Below are 21,092 nucleotides of genomic sequence, written 5' to 3'. Positions count from 1 at the left end.
ACAAAATAGCATCAAAGAAGTTTAACTGGAATGTCAAGAACTTAAAAGAACAAAACCAAACCTCATTGTTTCCCAAGGTTGCAATGCTTAATCCTACAATACATAAACATGGTCACTCTTCCAATGCAATACTCATGGGGAAAAAGACCTGTGAGCTCTTTATGAATTTGAATCTTATCTCTAAACAATTTGATGGACTATTTTGATTAACTTCTTAATGTTAGCCTTTCTACTTCACAGTTACTAATATGTAACTAGAACCAGCCACCTTCTCTGCTAGAGCTCTGTGTATGTGCACTTGCCCTTGATTTTTTTATTTTAACTCCATCTGGATCTACAAAGTCTATGCTACAAAAAACCAGATCAAAACTTCCCAGAGCGAGAGGGAGGCACATCTCCCTCTTCATCTCTACCTTTCCCCGCCCCCATACTTCTCACACTTGGCTTTGGAGGCAGCTTTCACTCATTTAAATATTTGCTTGTTCAAAACAAAAATTAATAATTAAAAATGTCATAAAAAATCATTGCAACTCCAGTTTTGCTTGTTAAGAAAGCTATTAGTTTATTGAGTTTGGTTGTTATTAAGTTGTTTAATAACATTTGTTTATTAACTGTGGAAGGAATCTCTGTTTTAGAGGCTCCTTAGAAGAGTCAGGTTTCATTCTGGCAGCTACTATCATGCTTTCATCACCAGAAAAGATTTGTCAGTGTAAGCTGTAGGTAAGGAAAGAAAAAGAAAATTAAAGGGTTGCCTTGACCAAAAGAAAAATGACCATGTTTATGCCTTAACAGGTGCAATAGGGAGGAATGGGAAAATAAAAGTTGGTGGGATAACATAGTGTGAATTTTCTTAAGGGAAGAAGACCTCTAAGGAAAAGAAAGAAACTTAAATTGAGATAGTGAATACCCGTGAGCCACTGCATGATAATCTGTCCACTGGCCGTGTCTCCCAAGCAGATTCCTCCCACCCAGCAGCTCATCCATTTGCTCTGCTTTTCACAGGTTGCCAGCTCACAACAAGATCAATTACCACTACATGTGTCCCTTTTAAACTATTCCCATCAGCTTACAGCAATGCCCATGTCTCTCAGAAGTGAAACCTGCAGCTGCCCAAATCCCAGGCTGCAAAGCCTCTTTAGGCAGCTCAGTCCCTTGGGAAGGGCTGGGAAACTGGCAGCCAGGGAGATGCAGAGATGGCATATGCATCACACAAAACAGACTTTAGCCACTGGGAGCTGGAAGACTGAGGAAAAACCTGAAAATGTAACCCTTTCTATCGACAAAGCCAGCGGTAGCACCTTGTGCCAGCTCTGCTGTGTCCCTGTGGAGGGCTCGTCCCTGCATAAGCTGCAGCTGGGAGCAATAAACAAAAGTGGTTCTTGCCTTGCAGGATTTGCTGGAGGAACAAGTGGAACCCAAATCTCAGTTTCACATAGACACTGAAGACTAGATTTTGTCCTGCTCCCTTGGGAGGGAAGTCACCATCCCACATCCAATATCCCTTGCCAGGAGGCCAGGCTGGCCCTTCCCAGCACCCTGCCCCATGCTGGCTTCCCTGGCCAAGTCCCCACAAAATCACATGGTGGGAGCAACAGCAAATCAATTTGATTAACATCAAACCTCCCCCAGCCTGTCCATGGAAGATCTGCAGAGCTCTGTCTGGCAACCACCTTTCTCCCAGGAGGGTATCTTGAGCTTTGGAAGAATATTGAGTTTCTGAAAAATACAGATAGCCAGAGATGCATCCATTTTAAGTGCAGCCCCAGCAGCCTTTAAAACATTTTTGAAGTGAAATGTGGAGAAATAGAGGTTTATTTACCTTTTTTCTTTCCCCTGGGGTTTCAAACGAGCAAGCCACTCCACCCTTTCTGCTAAGAAAGTAATAAAAATGATTCTCTTCACTCCATAATAATACCTGGGTGCCAAGATCCAGTTGTACTACTTGTTTTCATAAAAGCAAGCTATCTTGGCTTCCACTTGCATTGATTTATACCCATACTGCACAAACCACTCTGCAGGTGTGTGGGATTGCTCTCAGATTGGCTGTGGTTGGGCTCACTTGTGTATTTGCTTTCTCACTTATTTCCCACAGCACCTCAATGATCTGGAGGACTAGGATAGGCTAGGTTAAAATTACTTTTTTTCTTTTCTATTCTTCAGCTGTAAAAGAAACATTCTTCAACTATAAAACACTTTCCTACTTCTTATTAGGTACCATCCAAACCATTTTGAGGCTTTGTTACCCAAACCCTCATGGGCTGGGCTGCAGGAGCTCAGGTACAGTGGGTGCTGGCTGATGCTCACATGGGTGCACAGTGTGCAGCCCCTTGCACCACAGGAGGGTTTTAAAGCTCAGAAGATGGAAAGTTTGATATCTTTGGAAATGCAAGGCTGAGCATCAGTTTTTTAATCAGCAGTTACAGCTGCTGTCAACTGCCTTCCTGGCAACCCCCTGCTGATGGTGGAAGTGGTTTTGGGAATGTTTCGCAATACAAAGATCACCTCTTAAAGGGGAAAGCAGAGCACTTTGACATCTTCCAGCCTTTTCCACACTGATTTTAGAAGAACAGAAAAATCTAAACAGCCTAATAAGCAGCAGAGAAATCCTGACCTTTCTTTGCTACCATTTTATTCCGCTTACATGTGAATGATTAAACTGTGCTAAATAACTGGTGCAGTATCTGTGAGTGCACGATTTCTCTTAGTTTATTATACAGGAGTCCAGGAAATTCTCCTTCCCCACCATTTTATCTTTTGTCACAAGAGATGCTGAAAGCATTTAAAATTTGAGTAGCTACTGGTGAAGCAAAAATATTTTTTGGACATCTCTGTCAAAGGTCACTGTTTAAGACAGCAGTGTACTCCCAAGGGTCTGGATCACCTCAGATGGAGCCACGCATTAACAGGATTACCCTTGCCAAAGATCTTTTCCCATCTGTAGAAGGGTTTATTTGTCATTAATCCTCAGACTTCAGTGATCTGTAAGAGTGTCTTGGGTTGAAAAACGTAACCAAAAATGTGTATTCTATTTTCATCTGTTGAAACTGGTTGGGAGATATTGTTCTTTATCTCTTGTAACTCCAGCAGGGGAAGAGGGCGGATGCCTTCTGTTAATGGGACAAATGATAACACCAGATAAGGCAGTACCTTCTTATCTTTTCCTCCACCCATCCTCTGAGGGACATCACCTGTGAATGGGCCATTTAAGGCCTCTCACATGACTGATAACATCACCTCATTCCATTGTGAGATGCTCCACCCAGTGGGAGGAGCCAAAGCCTTTCCACCGGGATAAAACCAGCAATCCCAAACACCAATTTAGCCGGTTTTTCCACTGAATTCTTGAGGGAAAAGTGGACCTATCTTGCCAGCACTGGACCCTTTGTTCTACAGGATCATCTCTACTTCACACAACCACATCTGTTACTTCAGGAGGACTTATTTGGACTGCTTCCAACACCCCGACAACAGGGTGTCAGGTTGTATCTCTGACTCCATCAGGGTTTTCTAGGACTTTTGTTTGTTTGCTTGTTTGGTTTTTTTTATACTACTGCATTTGTATTTTTTTTTAATATTTCAAGTAAACAACTGTTATTCCTATTCCCATATTTTTTGCCTGAAATCTCCTAATTGTGAAATTGTAATAATTTGGAGGGAGGGGTTTACATTCTCCATTCCAAGGGAAACTCCAGTTTTCCCTGACAGATACCTGTCTTTCCAAACCAAGACAAAGAGCACAGCAACACCATACAAATACACAAAAGAAAACCTTCTATGTAAGGGAAATGTGGATCCCAGCAGCCAGAGTCCTGACTCCTCTCCATGAATGTGCAAAAGAAAGGGCAGGAGCAGCATTGTGGTCATCTCTTTCAGATCCAGGGACTGCAGGATGCAGATCCAGGCCTCTGAACCGGATATTAGGGATAGGTACTAAATATTTACCTATGACGTTGGGCTAATTGCCCCAGTTCACCAGAATCTTGATGCTTCAGTCTCTGGCAGGAGTGAACTTGAGTGAGATGAATGTTCAAGCATTTACAAAGTAGTTTTACAACTAATTACCCAAATACTCCTGGGAAATCAGTTTCCTCATTTATTGGAAAGAGTTAAGTCAGTACTATTAGTAGGCTTAACTAAGGGCACAGGATAAATTCCTGTCAAATCAGATTGAGAAAAGGCAACCCACCAGCACCTGTTTGCTGGTCTGACATTTTGCTGCCCTAGTGGTGTAGTTTAGTCCAGCAGTCACAACCAGGGAAATTCCACCGGGTGGGAGCAAACCTGGACCTGTGTCAGTGCTGCTCTGCCACAGCCACAATCGTTGACAAGACACTCCTTTCCCCTGGCCCTCAAAATCCCACAGCTGTTAGATGGCAGACTCAATAGCTAGATGAAGGTGGTGGCACCAGGAGTCCCTGATGAGGGATCAAAGGATGCTCACCCTGATCTTGCTAAATCCAAGGAAGCATGTGAGGCTGTGGTGTCAAAAAAAATGCAGCTTTCCAGGCAGCTGAATGACATTTATAGTCAGCTTTTATGTGAGACCACCTGATCTTCATAGTAAGTACTTTTTTATTCAGTGTTTTCTAACCTCCTTCACTGTGAAAAGAGGAAGATGCCTTTGATAGTGTTCCAGGCACGTTGAGAAGTGTCAAAGCTTTTCCTGTTTTCAAGTAATGGAGATCAAAACTTACAAAGTATAAAACATTCACTTAAACCTTGTAAAAACCTTGAAACATCTTTACTACATATTTTATTCCTCCTTTTATTTAATTCGTTATTTAAAACCACAGCTTCCATATGAATGTCATAAATGTCCCGTCTGCTTCAGCTCAACAGGAGAAAATTGTGAGCAAATCAAATCAACATTTTTTGTTGTTCTAGGTACAGGAGCCTGTCATGCTTCACCAGGATCTCCAAAAGCACAGGTTCAGGCAATGGGAAGAAGAAAAAGCATTAGAGAAACATATGCTCAGGCCTTAAAGTTCCCAAAGTTGAAGAGTTCTGGTTATAGAATTTTAATTTGCCTTTTTTTTTCTTTTTTCAGCATTTTCCCTTTAGACTGCTCCTGAGTCCTTGCAAACTTGAAAATCTTGCAACACTAATTAGCTTCTAAACTGCTTAATTACTTGTAAGGTTATACCAACAGTATTGGTGTGTATTGTGATTGTAATTTTCATTTCAGTCTCAAACTAGAAGGAAAAGAACAGAGGCTGGCATTTCTAAGGTCAAAATTGTTAAAAAAATTATATGTGTGTGTGTGTATATAAAAAGAACTAAATCTGTTTTCTTATGGAAAGGTTTATATTACTACAGTATTATTGCATACCCAACTCTCCTCTGGACAATAGTATAGCACCGGTGGGTACTAAAGCCATCCTCAGAAATTCTACTGTTTCAATAAATGACATAGAAATGTTCAAAATGTACTTTCCTTTAATTAGAGTCCTTTCTTCAGACTCCTTCCAGAATAAACATTATTTTTTTCAATTTAAGATCTCATTCCATATTTCAAAGAAGCTTTCCTATATCCCACCTAGATTTGTATTTCATTAAGAGACCAATTTATGGCTTTATTAAAGCTTTAATAGACAATCCTTTGGATTGTAAAATGCAGCAGATCCATCAGCATGTTATTGAATGCCATTAGACAATTGCTTTGAACACTTGTGTCTCCACGTGTGCCACATTTGAGTACCCAGCAAGGCAATGCAGGTGCTGAGCAAGTGCTTTGGACAAGGGGCTATTGGGCAGCAGATCCCACCTGCACTGACATGGTTAAAATGCCACAGCAGGGCTCTGTGGAGGAAGTGTTTCAAGTTTATCTCTTGAGGAGAGAAACAACATACTCAAAAGATTTGACAAGGATTATTGTTTCACGTTAATCTATTTTTTAAAGCAAGTTATCAAATATTTGATTGAAACTCTGCAGAGAAACAAAGAGCTTGATTTATGTAAGGAAGTTGACAACATCTCTGTCAGGAGCTGTTCTGGAGCAGGTTAGATTTTGCAGCTAATGTAACTTAATTATGGGTACTGATAACAAAGCATTTAGGAATGAAGTCACAACTGAACAGCTACCGTGACTACAAGTGACAGAAGTAGAATAGTTCCATCAACTTCGGCGATAAAGTGAAGCCCATTGCTGAAATCAGTGGGTGTCTCACCCGAATGAGCAGCGCAGGATTAGACTCGATTGTGCATCACGCCAGCACTAGTTAGAAACATAGAACAGATGTCAAGTAAATAGGGAAGTGTGGGACAAAACAGAAATAATTGTAAAAATGTGCCCAAGGATAAAATAAATTGATCCTGAGACACTAACAAACATTCTTGTATAAGGCAAAATGAGTCTTTGTACTGGGTTGGCGTTTATTTTCTTGCTAATATTGCATAACAGAACTAAGCTGGCATGATGAGGATGGGGGATAATAAAATAACTTATCAATGCACTATTAACTCTACACGCTCTTACTAATAATAAGATATTGATGTCTCCTTTAATGCATGTCCCATTGTTGAGAACTTTCTCATTACCCTGCAGTCGCATACACAAAATGACTTTTTTAATATACTCATGGCCATGACCGTTTGGTGCTAAAGGCTTGCTTAAATGGTCAAAGATACCCTATTTAAGAAACAGCAAACACTTACATTGCACATTACCAACATTAAATGCAATCTCATTATCCATTAGCCAGTATTAGTGCAATTTATATCTTACTTTGGTTTGAGTTTTGCAGAATTTCTTGATCTTTGCCACATTGTCAGTTGAGAATGTGGGTGTTATTTCTTTGCTCATCAGTTTGATATTATTAGGAAGCATTCTTGTCCTGGGTATTTTCCTGCAGATGCAGAAAAATGTCATGAGATTAACTATTAAATAAATACTGGACCATTGTTTACACCATACAAAAAAAAAAAAATCAAAGCAATCATTAGGTTTCTCTATTTTATTATGGCTCAGCAGGTGAAATCCACACTGCAAGAGGATTCAATGAAGTTCCAACATCAGCTCCTCCAAAGAGGGCTCATGGAAGAGCAGGGACACAACTCAGGGGAAATCAGGTTGTTACTGGGGAGGGCCAAGGGCCAGGTAATGGAAGGAGATTTGTCAAATAGGAGATGGCATTAGGTGGAAAGGGTTGCTGTGAGCTCCACTGGTGGCGTGGCAGCCATCTCCAACAGGTACAGGGAGTGGCTGGCAGTGGCTGCCACAGGCCAGGCGAGCTCCTGGTCTGAAACAGTGGGATCCTTCTAAGTACTGGAAGCATACTGAGAAGAAATTTTTAACTGTTTGGTAAATGGCAGTCCCTGCCGTGGTTCTTCCCAAGCCAGTGCTGATGACAGCCTGTTCTGCTGACATGCATGTCCATGGAGAGTTTTATGGCAGCTTATTCCTCCTGTGCACTGGCCAAAAGAAATTGATTTTTCTGTAAATATGATCCATATGATATCTGTAATATTGCAAGCAGACCATTTGCTCTTGAGACACAGGGTATCTGGATATTTTCCCACTGAGGAGGATGGATGGTAACTCTGGCAGCTGCAAAATGGTGCCTTGAGGAAAGGAGGATGCAATGGTTCAAAAGTTGCCCATATTTTTGTTCCAGTGCCTGCCTAAACCTGAGCTGCAGCCAACACCTGAAAGGTATGTAAGGACACCAGGATCTGAAGAGACATCTGCACAGTAGTATCTTCCAGAGTAGTTTCTTCCCAAGTACTTTCTTGCAGAGTACCTTCTTCCCGAGTAGTATTTGCTCAGTAGTTTCCTGCTGAGCAGTTTCTTCCAGGTAGTTTCTTCCCAAGTAGTATTCTTTCCGTGTAGTTTCTTGCCAAGTAGTTTCTTGACCAGTAGTTTCCTGCCTAGTAGTTTCTCTCCGAGTAATTTCTTGCTGAGTAGGTTTTTTTCTAAGGTGTTACAACTTTCTGTTGGTACTCACAGAACTTCACATTCATGCCTCAGAAAAGCATCCAAGGACGAAAATACCAGAGGCAGTGTCACATACTGTTTACAAACACATTATACTGACACTGTTTTAGTGGTGGCATTGGGGCCTTGGAATGCATCTGTTCCTATAAACTAGATCTTTGCTTAGCACTTCTGAACAAAATCCAACATAAGCTACAGGTAAAAATTTGCATTTTAGCATGACATTTCAAAACTCATTAGGGAAGACAGAGACTTTTAAACACAAAATACCACTGCTGTCTCTTAAAGCCCTTGAGATGTAAATCAATGGAGGTAGGGAAAGCAGTTACAAAAAACATTCTTGTGCTTCCTGTTCCCATTCCTTTGCCATGCCCTGTGCTTGGGGCTGCTGTAAGAGAGGTGATGCCAGGCTGCAACCTCAGGCTGAGGTGCTGTAGCTTGGCTTACATTTGTTCTTTTCCTGTATGTTGGTCTTTCATGTTTGGAGATGAAAGGTGCAGGGCAACAGAGAGGCCTCTCCTCTCTCCTTTAGAAACTGCCTCCTCATCCCTGGTTTTCCACAGTTCAAATGCAAGACTTTGAAAAGGATTTCAAAGCTGCATCTTGTATATGGAAATTCACAGCTTGGGGCAGGTCCATGATCAGGCCTAAAATTTCAAGCTGAAGAACCTGCTGCCTGAATGTAATTCATTTTACTTTTGCTTTGCCTCTGTGTTTGAAACAGCTGTGGGGTATTTTATAAACATTACTCACCTGCTTTTATATGTGGCTATCATTGCACTTGATTCCTTCAGGATCTGCAGGCATGGTGAAAGCCAAACTCATGTTTATCTGCAGCGGAAGCTCAGAGATTAAAGATCTCAGAGGAGGAGGGGTGCAGACAGCAGCAGCAGATCAGGAAGAGGATGAGGTTTGCCTGGACATGGCAGTAGGAGCCCAGGTGGGACTAGATTTTGGCAGCCACCCACTCCTGCAACCACACTATCACCCATGGCAGGAGGCACCTAGTCAGGCTCTGAAGACCAAAGGGTAGCAAAGGAAGGTGACAAAATGAAAAGATATGTTGGGCTGGGTTTGTAGCTTAAGTTGGGAAACCCGGATTGGTAGTATTTTTTGCTTTTTAAATTTGTATGCTTTTTATCCTTGGCCTGCAAATTCCTGCTGGAGGCTCAGTTTCTGAGTCCTAATTTTTAGCATTGTACAAGGAGCTCAGATTGAATGGTATAAAATAAAAATGAACATTGTGGAATCTGTGAAATGACACTTCATTTTTCAGTAAACCAGATGTAGCAGAGAAGAAGCAGAAGAAGAAACAATATGTGCCCATAGTTATTTTTTTTTAAATCAGGAAGGAAGGGTCATTGGAAGCTTTACCCAATAGATAAAACTTTATATATCCCTGCCTTTTACTAAAAGAATCAGAAGAGAAAAATATTTTAGCAATCAACAGTAAGGCAAGAGTAACTATAGACCTACAAAGATGCAGCGAGAGCAGTGTGTTCATCTCTGTTGCAGTTTCACCGATTTGTTATTGTCTTGGGTTGCAATGCAAGATGTAATCAAATGCATGTATTCTATTCCAAATCTGTTGAAGAGGTGTTTTGTCTTTATCTCATAACTCTGGGGGGGAGGGGTTGAGTGTCTTTCTGTTAATGGGCCAGCTGTTAAAACCAGGTGGAGCAATGTTCCTTATCTCTTCCATGACCCATCCTCCCTCCAGGGGGATATCTGCTGTTAATGAGCAATTAAGGCTCACCACATGACTGATAACATTACATCATCCCATAGTGAGATGCTCCACCCAGTGGGAGGAGCCAAGCATTTCTACTTGGATAAAACTTGCAATTTAAAACACTAAGGGAGCCTGTTTTTCCACTGGATTTCGTAGAGGAAGACTGGACCCATCTCATCACCACTGGACCCTTCTACAGGATCATCTCTACTCCAACAGAACCACATCTGTCAGTCCAGGAGGACTTATTTTGGACTGCTTCCAACACCCTGACCAAGAGGGTGTCAGGTTGTATTCTGACTCTGTCAGGGTTTCTAGGATTTTTGTTTGCTTGTTTTTTGTATTACTACATTTGTATTTTAATATTCCTAGTAAAGAGCTGTTACTCCTATTCCCATATCTTTGCTTGAAAACCCCCTTAATTACAAAATTATAATAATTTGGAGGGAGGGTTTTTACATTCTCCATTCCAAGGGAAGCTCTAGTTTTCCCTGTCAGATATCTTTCTAAACCAAGACAGTTATGAAAGGAGAAATTTCAGAGCCATGAAAATCAAACACTTCTCCTAATAAGACAAGCCAAGAGTCTTGGTTGCTTAGCCTGGAGAAGGCTCCAGGGTGACGTTAGTACTGTCTTTTAACATACAAAGGTGCCTCACAGGAAAGATGGAGAGAGGTTTTTTATCAGGTCTGTAGCAAGAGGACAAAATGCAGCGGTGTTAAACTGGAAGAGGGTAGATTAAATTTGGACATAAGGAAGAATGATAGGACATTCTTATGATGGCACACTGGAACAAGTTGCCCAGAGAAGTTGTGGATCTCTTTAAGTCCGCAAGGCCAGGTTGGATGGGCTTGGAGCAACGTTGTCTAGTGGAAGGCAGGGGGTTGGATGAGATGATCTTTTAAGGTCCCTTCCAATCCAAATGATTCTATCACTCAGTGAAGTACTAATCCAGTGTGATTTTTCAGTCTTTTTTGAGGGACAAAAACACTCATGTTTTTCATGAGGAAACTGGAGCACCAGTTACCAGGATGGGCAAAGCTCATCCCTCAGGAGCAGAGGCTACCATCTAGGACTAGCACTTAGGACAGTTTCTAGCTGTCATAGGTTTCTCCCACTTGCCGAGCTGCAGTTCAATAAATAAGGCTAGCCAAGACAGATGCAGTTCTTCAGGGCTCTGCCAGACATTTTGCCAGACATTTTACATTGCTGATTTACTAGAATTTCCTCCTGCTTTCTGTTTGCAATAATCCACTGGAAACCCAGCCCCAGAGACCTGCCTTACTGACCCCCATATTCATTAACAGTAATTGTTGATAGTGTACAATGGAACAACACCAGCACAATTCAAACAGCTCCTTCTCATGACAGAGCTTTTGTGGGGTTAGCAGAGAATCCTAATGAGGTCCCTAAACCCATCCATCACCCTCTGCAGCCCCTCCAGCAGGTTCTATCCTCTGCAGCTGTGTGCCAGTCTGACACAGTGTGGCACGTACAGTACTACAGCAGCTGCTGCCACACACAGCCAGGGGACACATCCCTCCACTTCACTGCCAGCTCCTTAGGCTTGGCACCTTAAAAATATTTTCTCCTTTATCCCTCTTTTTTCCCTTTTATTCTTTTTCCTCCTACCCCAGACTCCCTGCAAGGAGTGGTTTTCATTTATTCCAAGCATGTTTGGCAAGAGATTCCCTTTGTCCCACCCTTGTTCCAAATGTCCCTTGGAGTCAAGGGCATTTTGAGGTCTTGTTGAGCAATAAATAAATATCTGAGTCATATTTCTGTTGTCCCATTGTGGTGGCCTGGTTACCCAACTTGAGCTTTCCACCTTTGGAATCTGATGGAGAGAATGGTGAGAAGACACCTACATCTCAAAGCCACTCTTCATGTCAGGTCTTCATTATGTCAGATAAAAATGAATATAAAATGATTTATCCTGGGGAAAAAGGAGAAATGCCAGATCCAGGCAACTGAAAAAAAATATAAATACTGCCAGCTTTCAAAAAAATTGATCTTCATTCAGTGTGACAATCACAGGCAAGAGAAAAGAATTCTACAATACAGAATACAATTAATAGTGAGTTTTTGTGGAACTACCAGAGCTGGTGTTCCAACAGTCGCCCATACAGGCAGAGGTAGTCAGCAAAGGGTGCCAAGAGTATGCCTAAAAATAATGCTGCCATGGAAGTGAGGCTGCTAGGGAAATGGTCCAGCAGCACTGAGGGCCTAAGGAAAATCACCAAGGGCAACTGCCCAAGCAGGACTGATTTATGTTCATTCTGCAATGGCAAATCCCATCATGTGCTCACGGCACAGAGAAAGGGGAGAACATGAGAGCTTTGCCCAAGTTTGCAGCTTTGAGTCACTCAGTGCACACGAGAAACTGGTTGCATGTGACGTGTGCATCTGGTGACACAAAATGTGTTTATACCTGGGCAGCAGAGCGTGGTGTAGGGTGCCCCAAGCTAGTGACGACCTGAGCTAGCAGTCCTCTGCAACCAAGGACTTCAGGGATTAATCAGCAGCAACATGAGACAGGGATGTCAGGCTCTGTCAACACCCCGGGTCCCACAGCAGCTCAAGGACAGGAGCCCCAGTGAGAGGGAGGACAGGGAATATACACACCTAACAGACCCAGGAGAGCTCTAGTAGATTGTATCACACCAAGAGGAGGAGCATGTCCGAGAGCATTAAGTTTGCACTTTCCAAAGAGAGCTGTGTTTTCAGGTCCCAACCCTGCCTCTATTCATGTTTATAGGGAGCCATGGTGACAAATCAGGAGATTTATGTCAGGCCTGATGACTACTATACATTATATACATATATATAATATATATATATGTATGTGTATATATATATATGTGTGTGTATATATATATAAAAATATATATACCTGCATGGTTTAGAACATAAACCATGTTTATGCCTCTTTCCTGATTGGGAGATGGACATATTTTGATTTGGGCTACAGCCCTTCCTTCACTTTCCCTGCATGCAGCAAATGCCATCCTGTATCTTGTAGATCTTTTTGCTCAGGCTGGAGGCAGTTGGCTGGAGCATTAAAAAAATTAAGTATTTTTCTTTCCCTTCTTAGGAGAGGGGAGCAGACATGTGCCCTAGACAGACCTGCTTATGGTGAATGAGATTTTTCTTACCTTGTGAAAGCAATTCTGCTTCTCTCTGCCCCTCCCCTCGCCCCCTGTGATGCACATCCTGCTCCAGACACACTTCTTTACCAGATGTAAGGGTTGGAGGCAAGTAAACCCCATCTGTCTCAAATCCAACAGCAACTACTGTGTCAGATTCTGCCCTGCTTTATGTCTCATAAACATATATTAATGATTCCTTCCAGAAACCCTTCCACAACTACTGTTGTGCTGTAGTAAACTTTCTCTTGTCCTGGTATCAGCGAATGAAGCTTCAGCCCAAAGGAATCTAGCACAGTAGCAACTTACCTGCATAACAGGTTGATGGTTGTAGAGTTGACATTTCCCTCCATTGCCAATACCAAAGGAAGTGAGAACAGGAAACCTGTAACCTACAGCACAACATTATTTTGTCTCTGATTTCCTCCCCATCCAGTAAATGCCTCAGAAACTTTCTGCAGAGCAGGGATATTTGCACATGGTCTTGCACTTAAAAGCATGTTCAAATGATAATTAAATGCTTTCCTCCAAAACAAAGATAATAGGGCTTGGGAAAATAATGTTTTAGGTGAATGTCTGCTAGAGACAGGCAAGCTGTATGGCAACGAATTCTTTGGGGAAACAGCTTGATATTCTTGCTGAAGGGGAATCAGTGAAATTACAAGACAAGAAAAAGTAACATGTTTTGAGAGGTTAAATGCAAAAGCCTGATTACTCGTCTCAATTATCCTAATCTTACTTTGTGAAATTCACTATTTGAGAAGTGCTTATTTCCAAATTATACTGAGATGAGCAAGAGGATAAGTCAGTGAAATTACTAAATTAAATATATATAATATATATATATTTTATATAATACATGCAACCCAACCAATTTAGTACAACAAATTCTGAACACATTTGAAGTATCATGAAAATAGTGTCTTTAATATACAGTTTATATACTTACAATAAGCAGTTTAAATTTGTTCATATACATTACAGGGATATTATTTGCACCTGGTTTAAATAACAATCTGCCTTCAGCCTTTTACACAAAAGCCCAAAACAGCACAGAATTCCATGCTTCGTTTTATAACGGAAATGTACTAAGCCAAAGTTTTGGGGCTTTTTCTTTTTTTTTTTCCCAAGTGTAACTTTTTTTACATACCCAAAGTGAATCTAAAGAGCTAAGAACAAACGTATTTTTAATACAATTCAGAAGATTGTCCAAGTCAAGAGAATCACTCTGCAAATTTTCACACTGAAAATTTGGTTATTACACACAAAAATTGTGAAGTCTGAACAACTCCCAGACTACTAGGAGTTTAAGACATAACAAAATGAAGAGCCATTTATTGCTAGGTCTCAGCAAGGGGCCTGCATTTCCCCACTGCCCTGCCATCCCTATAAATAAAAAGGACGATCCCTCTTGCTTATTAGGATTCCATCTGTACCTTCTGGCTTGTATACAGGAATGCTGCAATTTCAGAACATCAGAAGGAGGAGCCAGGAGAGCTGGGCTAAGCTGTAGTCTTCTCACAGGGCTGGTATTTGGCTGCCAAGTACCACGGTGTAACCCCCTGCCTGGCCTGCAGGCAGGACTGGGCTGGCCTGTGTTACAGGCAGGCAACCCACTGGGAAGCACACAAGAAGCTGGTGCCATCACAATTTGTTTTGTGGAGGGACAATCAAGAAGTTGATTCAAGATGAAAACACAAGAGAAAACAATTATTTATAGCCAGATTTGAAACACGGCGCGTTTTCAGGCAGCTTCGTTGTTTACACTGTTTCTCTTGAAGCTGTTGTTGTGGAACAAAGCTCTTTTAAGTGGCAAGTAAACCTGTTCTATTAGAAAATACACAGTAATACACAGTCAATTCTAACTCTTGCTTCTAGCTGAAAAGAACACTTCGAAATGTATTTCCCTTCTAATTTTGGATGGACCAAATGTTTTCCGTCTAAGTTTCTAGCTGCAGGCAATTTTTACAGTATGGCAAGAATAAGAACACAAACATGCACTCTGAATTGCTGTTAACACAGCTTTGGTTAGCCAGGCAGGCAGCAAGACAAAGAATCTTAATCCTAGGCACAATAAGCGTTTGAAAGAAACTAGCATTTCTCCTCAAGTTTCCTCTCCATCCCTCCCCTGCCCAATTTGACGTCCACCTCCAGAAAAGCCTCCATGCCAGAACCCAGCTTTCACTGCTGAAGGCAGCATCAGTCCTTGTGCCAACACGTGACAGTTGCATAGAAAGGACGTGTTTCCTGGTTCAGGACAGAGGCAGCTCCATACAGAATGACAGGATGTGTTTTCTGCAACCTCCAGACAAAGAAAAACCCCAAGGATAAGACACAGCTCAGACATCGATAACCAAGTAAGCACCATAGGCCTTATGTTTATTTAATCTGAGGAAAGAAATCCAAGGTTAGGACTGGACTATTTTAGTGGACTACCTCGAAAACATAAGTGACTTTATCACTGGCACAATGCTCAATAGTTACAGCTCTCAGGCCCCCAAAGACAACCAACACAACTCCCATCAGCATGGCTGGACTCCACTACTGCCCAAAACCAGATTGGTTTTCCCCACTGCTGACTTCCGTGCTGCGCTTGGGAATTGCCACAGCCTGGCTACCTATTGAAAGGTATCTCTTTCCATAACCTAGGATCCAAAGGCTGTCCCACAACACTCCACATGCCCAGTTTGCTCATCACTCTACTCATTTCAGCAGAGCAGATACTTCAGTCCAGCTTGTGTACCACAGCAGGTGGATTGACACCGGAGCCATGTAATTCACAGAATACAAATGTTAGGAACACATAAATCTCCAGAAAGGGTTGGAAAGTGAAGGCAGTGAGTGGCTAAGGGCAAAAGAAAAAGTTAAATGCTAATACATTATGCATAAAAGCAAGTTAGCAGTACCAAGCCAGAACAAGACAACTGGAAGGCCATCAACAGCAAGTCTGCAGTTAGAGATTTTAGCTGTACTTAGGTGCACAGGCTCAGCTTCTGCAATCAATGTGCATTTCTAGGCCTTTCTGTGGCCAGTTCTATTTTGGTTTATGCGCATAGGATGTTAATGCAGCACGGTCATGAATGCAAATTCCACCAGTCTCTTTGCAAGAACAACCACTTCAAGCAGGTAAGCAGAGATAACAGAATAGGTGTGGATCCACAGTCAAAGAAAACTACTTTCTCAGAGATGTTAATATTCTGGGAGGCATTAGCAATAATTAATGTTAATACTACCAAGACTGCAATATTTTTTCTTTTTTTTTTTTTTGAGATATTTTAGGGTTTTTTTACCTAGAATTAACAAGCTGAACAAAACAATGGCCAATACCTGACATTAACGATTTGGCCCTTTCATATTTGAACACTCATTTGACATAGTGAGCTTTAAAATGCTGCTGGTTTCAACTTGCATGTGGTCTACCAACATGCATACACATCTGAACAGTATCTGAATTCGACCTAGTCTTATTCGAAGCTAAAATATTTTAGATTGCTAATTAAAAAGCATTTGGAGAAGGATATTGATCTGTTGTTTAAAGTCAATACATTACAAAAACCAGGAGTATGAACTCTTGGGGGGTTTTCTATTGGGATATTTGTTGGCTCTATAGTACCCACAACAACTGGGCTTTGTTTTCCAGTTGGCAACTGGTGGTTTGCATTACTGGAAGACAAATAATGAATCTTGGCTTTGGCATGGTGACTTGATATGAAATGTGTCCCTGCAACAGAAAGCTCTATTTGCTAATGAATTCTTTTTAATTAGTCCATATGGTTTAGAAAACACGCAAATCTAGCATTTTTGTCTCTGCTCTGTATTTTCTCTTGATGCTCCCAACTATGTGCCCTACAATGGAGATATTTTTTAATACATCAAAAAGGTAAGCAAGGCAAGTGCTCTTCTGGCCAGGGCTCTGCTCAGCAGTAAGTAAAGGTGAAGTTACTCTAGCATTCCTACCTCTAATCACCTGAGGATCCTGGGCACGCACTCTTGCTGAGGAGGAAGGGATAACACAGACTGTTTCCTGAGGACCTCCAAAAATCCTCAAATCCAGTTTATAAAGGCAGGGGGATCCTGGGGTTATTTAGACACATTTCAGAGAGCACTGTCAACTACAAGAAATCCACAAAGGACTATCAAAAGTTAATCCTATTCCTAGTTTTTTGAGCAGTTAAATTCGATAGGTCTCCAGGGGCAGACTAATGCCTGCTTACCATCTCTGTGCTCCCTTTTAACTGCTTCTTCCATATAACATCTACTACAGTGAGTTTTGCACCTGGGCAACTGAATTAGCACATCCTTTGATGCTACAGACCCTCCCACTTTGACACCCACATCCTCCTAGCCCACTGCAAACAAAACAGGTGAACTGAAAAGACCACAAGCATTTCCTGTGGCATGGTCCAAAGCCTCCCTCAGCCCATTCTCAGTAGCATGCCATGCTCTGTTTCCGCTCCCTCCCACCTCGCCAGCACTTTAATTCAAGGGCATGACACAGGAGCACTGACACCTTCCCACACAGGTCTGACTGCAGGCATAGGGGAGCAGACCACGTGCATTTTCAGACAATCAGAATAGCAGCAGAGGAAACACAAGGAGTTGTTACCTTCCACCACAGCAAGGCTCCTGCAAGGGCTGTGCTAGCAGGCTGCTGCAGCAGGCAGGATCTGCTGAGAAAAGAGCCTGTGCACTGAACTGCTTTTCCCATGAGAAAGCTGCACCACCAGCACTCATGCTATTTACTCCAGTCATCCGACTACAAAAGCAACTTTTGAAATCTACAGGTCATAAACTTTTAATTGGCCAGGGCAGAGTGGCTCAGTAGAAAATCCCCTTTCTCCCTCCCCTCTGGGCAACAAGCTAAGCATGACTCTTGGTTTAAAAACATTTAACTCTTTTTGCTCAAAGTAACATGGAAAATGCATCCACGTTACAGATAGTAAGGAAGATATTGTTAATAAAAATAATGCTGCAAGAATAATGTATTAGTGGCACTTCACAGCAATTCTTAACGTTTTCAGATGTAGTGTCAAAACCAATGCTTTTGTATATCTGCAAGTCACAGCGTGTTGCCAAATATTATGTGAACAGAAATAATCCCGTAAGAAATACCTTTTTTTGCAGTTAACACAAAACTGTAAACAGGATTGGTGTGTGTCTTTCAGCATCAAATTGTTCAGTAATAAATACAACTAAGTCTTAACAGACTATGTAGTCAAAGTTCCCTTAGTGTCCAGTTTTTAGCAGCTGTTGAATGTTCAGGGATGCACAAAGGCACACCTCTGCAGATTCTCTTTATTATTGACATAGAAAAAAAAGTCCATTCACCACTGAAAAATGTTTATCTGCATAGTAAGAATATTTCTACTACTATTTACAAGAAGGATCTTTAGTGCAAAAAACCAGGAAGTGATGTATTAGCTCAATGTATCAAGTACAGTTCCACTAAAAGCTAGCCAGCGTCACATCTTGGGCCGCCAGCCATTAATGAACTGTAATATTTTCTTAACCTGCAATTTGCTTAGCTTGAAGTCTTCTGATAGGATTTCTTCTGTGAGCTGAACCAGTAAATTGCCATCAATCTTCTCCGTGACAAAAAACGATACGACATCTTCTGACAGACCAATAAACCTCAATGACTTAGATACTTCCTCTATCGAGAGTCCAGAAAGGTCTGTGGGTGGCTGCCAGGGAGAGCCATCCCCACAAGACCTTGGTGCTAACTGGAGGTGGAGGGGAGATGAGAAGGGGTAAGACACAGAGAACGTATCCTGCATGCCCTTTTTAGCGAGATACTGATCTTCCAAGACGACTGGAGAGCCAGCTTTTGATTCCTCCTCGGCACCATCTATTTTCAGTGGCAAGGGACACATGTCTGTAACTGTCTTATCTTCACTTGACTTCGGTGCCCGAGGAGGTAAGGCAGGACACGAATGGCTCTGCTTTGTGTTGCTGACTCCCAGAGTTTTCTCATCAGTGCAGTCTAGAGAGTAACTTGCTGACTTTGGACAGCTGGAGATGGTGTTTGTGAACTCTGCTGGGGTCAGCGGGGAGTACCCTGTCGGGAGCTCACACCCATCAAAGTCAAAAGTCAAAGGTGCTGGACAGTTTCTCTTTGGCGTACCTGGAGTCTTCTGTCTGGGGTAACTGTAGCTCCTGCTTGGATCAAGCAGGAAATCACTCCTATTCAGGCCTTCAGCAGTTCCTGAAAAATGGTTTGGCCAAGACAACCTCGAAGGCAGAGCTTCAGCTGAGGGGCTTCCCAAAGGCATTGTGCTCTCAGGCTCTTTGGATTCAGTTTTCATCATGTTACAAGGGTAGCAGGAAACAGGTGCGCCCTCAGTAGGGTTGGTGTTGTCGCTCTCTGTGACATTACTTAAGGAACAAAACAGAAAGGATGTTGTTAGTAAGAAAAAAATTGTCATTTCAATAAACTCATAAATCATCTGACAGCATCAGAGGGTGACCGTCACAAAGAAAGAATCTTCTTTCCTCCAGCAGAACTTTTCACATTTGAATTAACATGTTTGAATTAATGCATTGACAGTTCCTTCACCCCTTCCACAAGCCTGACAATATGCTGATATACCCCAAAGCCTCATGTCTTGTTTTTTCAAGCTCATAAAAAACTAGATGTCTCTATTCAGTTCTGTGTCATCTCACAAATACTCAGTTTTCCACTGTTGAATTCCTGAGGGATACCGCCAGGGTAAGAAACAGTCTCACATACACTAGAAAGATGTTCTAATCCAGTGCTTTTCTATATATACACACCACAGATGTGTTATGGTATGCAAAAGCTCATATGAGGGTAGGTCACCACTGCACCAGGCCATGTGCACCAGTGCAGAGTACACAGACATGGAGTGAATGTTCACTGCCAAAGGAAGAGTTTCAGCTGGAAGGGTAAGCACCCCTGGCTGGACGTGCTGAAGTATCAGGCTTTAAGCTTACCCAGAGTAACTTGTTGGTGTGTCTGGATCTTTAAAATGCTTTGATGTTAAACACTTGCTCTTCAAAGGCACCTAAAGAAAGTTACCCTGGATCTACTTCCAGGTGGTGAACTAAGCTCAGCCTGTCCAAGGGAACGGATGGTTTATATCCAGGTGTTCCCAAGAGATGGAGATGACAACAAAAGCACGCATCCTGTTATCAAAAGCAAATGTTTGCTGATTTTATGCCACTTTCTAAAAGAAAATCTGAAAGACTGTGCTGATCTTTGGAATTTTGGTCAACTAAACCAGAACACTGGAAAAACAATTAGCAGACTTATAAAATCCTTACTCAACACAACAGACAGAAACCAACAGTTGAAAAAAAGTGTGTAATTACTTGCCTCTCTCTCCTGAAAACTAACTACTCAAGAAAGAAAGTCAATAGTCACCCCATGACAGTGCAGTGAAAACTGCTTGAGAATGGAGCAGGTATCAAAAAAACAGCACAGTTTTCAATGGCTTGACACAAAATTACTGTCCCCTGTGCTTACAGTGGATCAGAGAGGAAGCCAATCTGGACTTACCCAGATCAAATACAAAGTGCAGATGTGTAAAAACAGCCCTAGCCTATATCACTGGAAAATATCTGTCCCAGCAGATGCAGTTTCCCTTTTTCTAACCACCTCTCAGTCTCCATTCTGTGCCTTCCAGACTTCTTGTCTGTTTATGTCACTAATACAAGTTGACAGGTAAAGCAGCTTGATGTTTATAATAGGAGAGATGGGGCTTTTCCCCCTCCACAGGGATACACCATCAACTAGTCACTTCTGGCTACTTAAAGGCCAATTGGTGTGTTTCACACAGTGTAAGCAATTTTCAGAAACCAAGCCATCAAGCTGAGAAAACAGTCAGTGAGGTGGTGTAAACAACCAACCATACAGAGCAATTCAATTGATTGATCCCATTTTCTGTCCTCTAATTCCATACTAGAACTGGAAAGTTTATTGATTTCAAAGATTAATAGAATTTCTGAAAACTGATAAAGTAACATTTTAACATTTTTTGAAGTGCTTCCTTATTTTTCCACTAAAATGAACTGCCTGGGACGCAGTGCAAAAGGATGCAAGGCACGCCTCAAATACAGCTGAAGTAAGGTATCAGGCATTTTTAGAGCCAGATAAGGACAAATTATACTGATTTTTTTTTCTGTTTAAAATATTGTCTGCAACTCTTCATGATCCAGAAAACAAGACCACTGATATAAATGGCAAAGCAATCTGGTTACTCCACACAATGGCAATTTTCTAGTAGCTTCCTCTGCAACACCAGGTCAGCTCTACCAAAAT

General features: G+C 41.8%; 1 protein-coding gene and 1 long non-coding RNA gene across 3 annotated transcripts in view; both read right to left on the bottom strand.

Annotated features, from left to right (window-relative positions):
- Positions 1-557: 557 nt before the first annotated feature.
- LOC134562269 (uncharacterized) lies at positions 558-1,900 on the bottom strand. The gene is made up of 3 exons (XR_010083137.1): positions 1,820-1,900; positions 1,621-1,716; positions 558-714 (listed from the first exon to the last, which is right to left on the bottom strand). It is a non-coding gene; the product is annotated as an uncharacterized LOC134562269 (long non-coding RNA).
- An 11,810-nt stretch (positions 1,901-13,710) lies between these two features.
- Positions 13,711-21,092, bottom strand: part of GAREM1 (GRB2 associated regulator of MAPK1 subtype 1) — a 102,545-nt gene continuing 95,163 nt past the window's right edge. For both annotated transcript variants that reach the window (XM_063394870.1, XM_063394877.1), the window contains one exon: positions 13,711-19,186. In XM_063394870.1, the coding sequence (XP_063250940.1) occupies positions 18,274-19,186 (913 nt within the window). In that variant the 3' untranslated portion in view covers positions 13,711-18,273. The remainder of the gene's footprint in view (positions 19,187-21,092) is intronic.

The sequence above is a fragment of the Prinia subflava genome, chromosome 1, assembly GCF_021018805.1.
Source record: "Prinia subflava isolate CZ2003 ecotype Zambia chromosome 1, Cam_Psub_1.2, whole genome shotgun sequence".
Taxonomy (NCBI): domain Eukaryota; kingdom Metazoa; phylum Chordata; class Aves; order Passeriformes; family Cisticolidae; genus Prinia; species Prinia subflava.
Note: the sequence above shows the minus strand (reverse complement) of the source record. Positions and strands in the feature narration are given on the sequence as shown.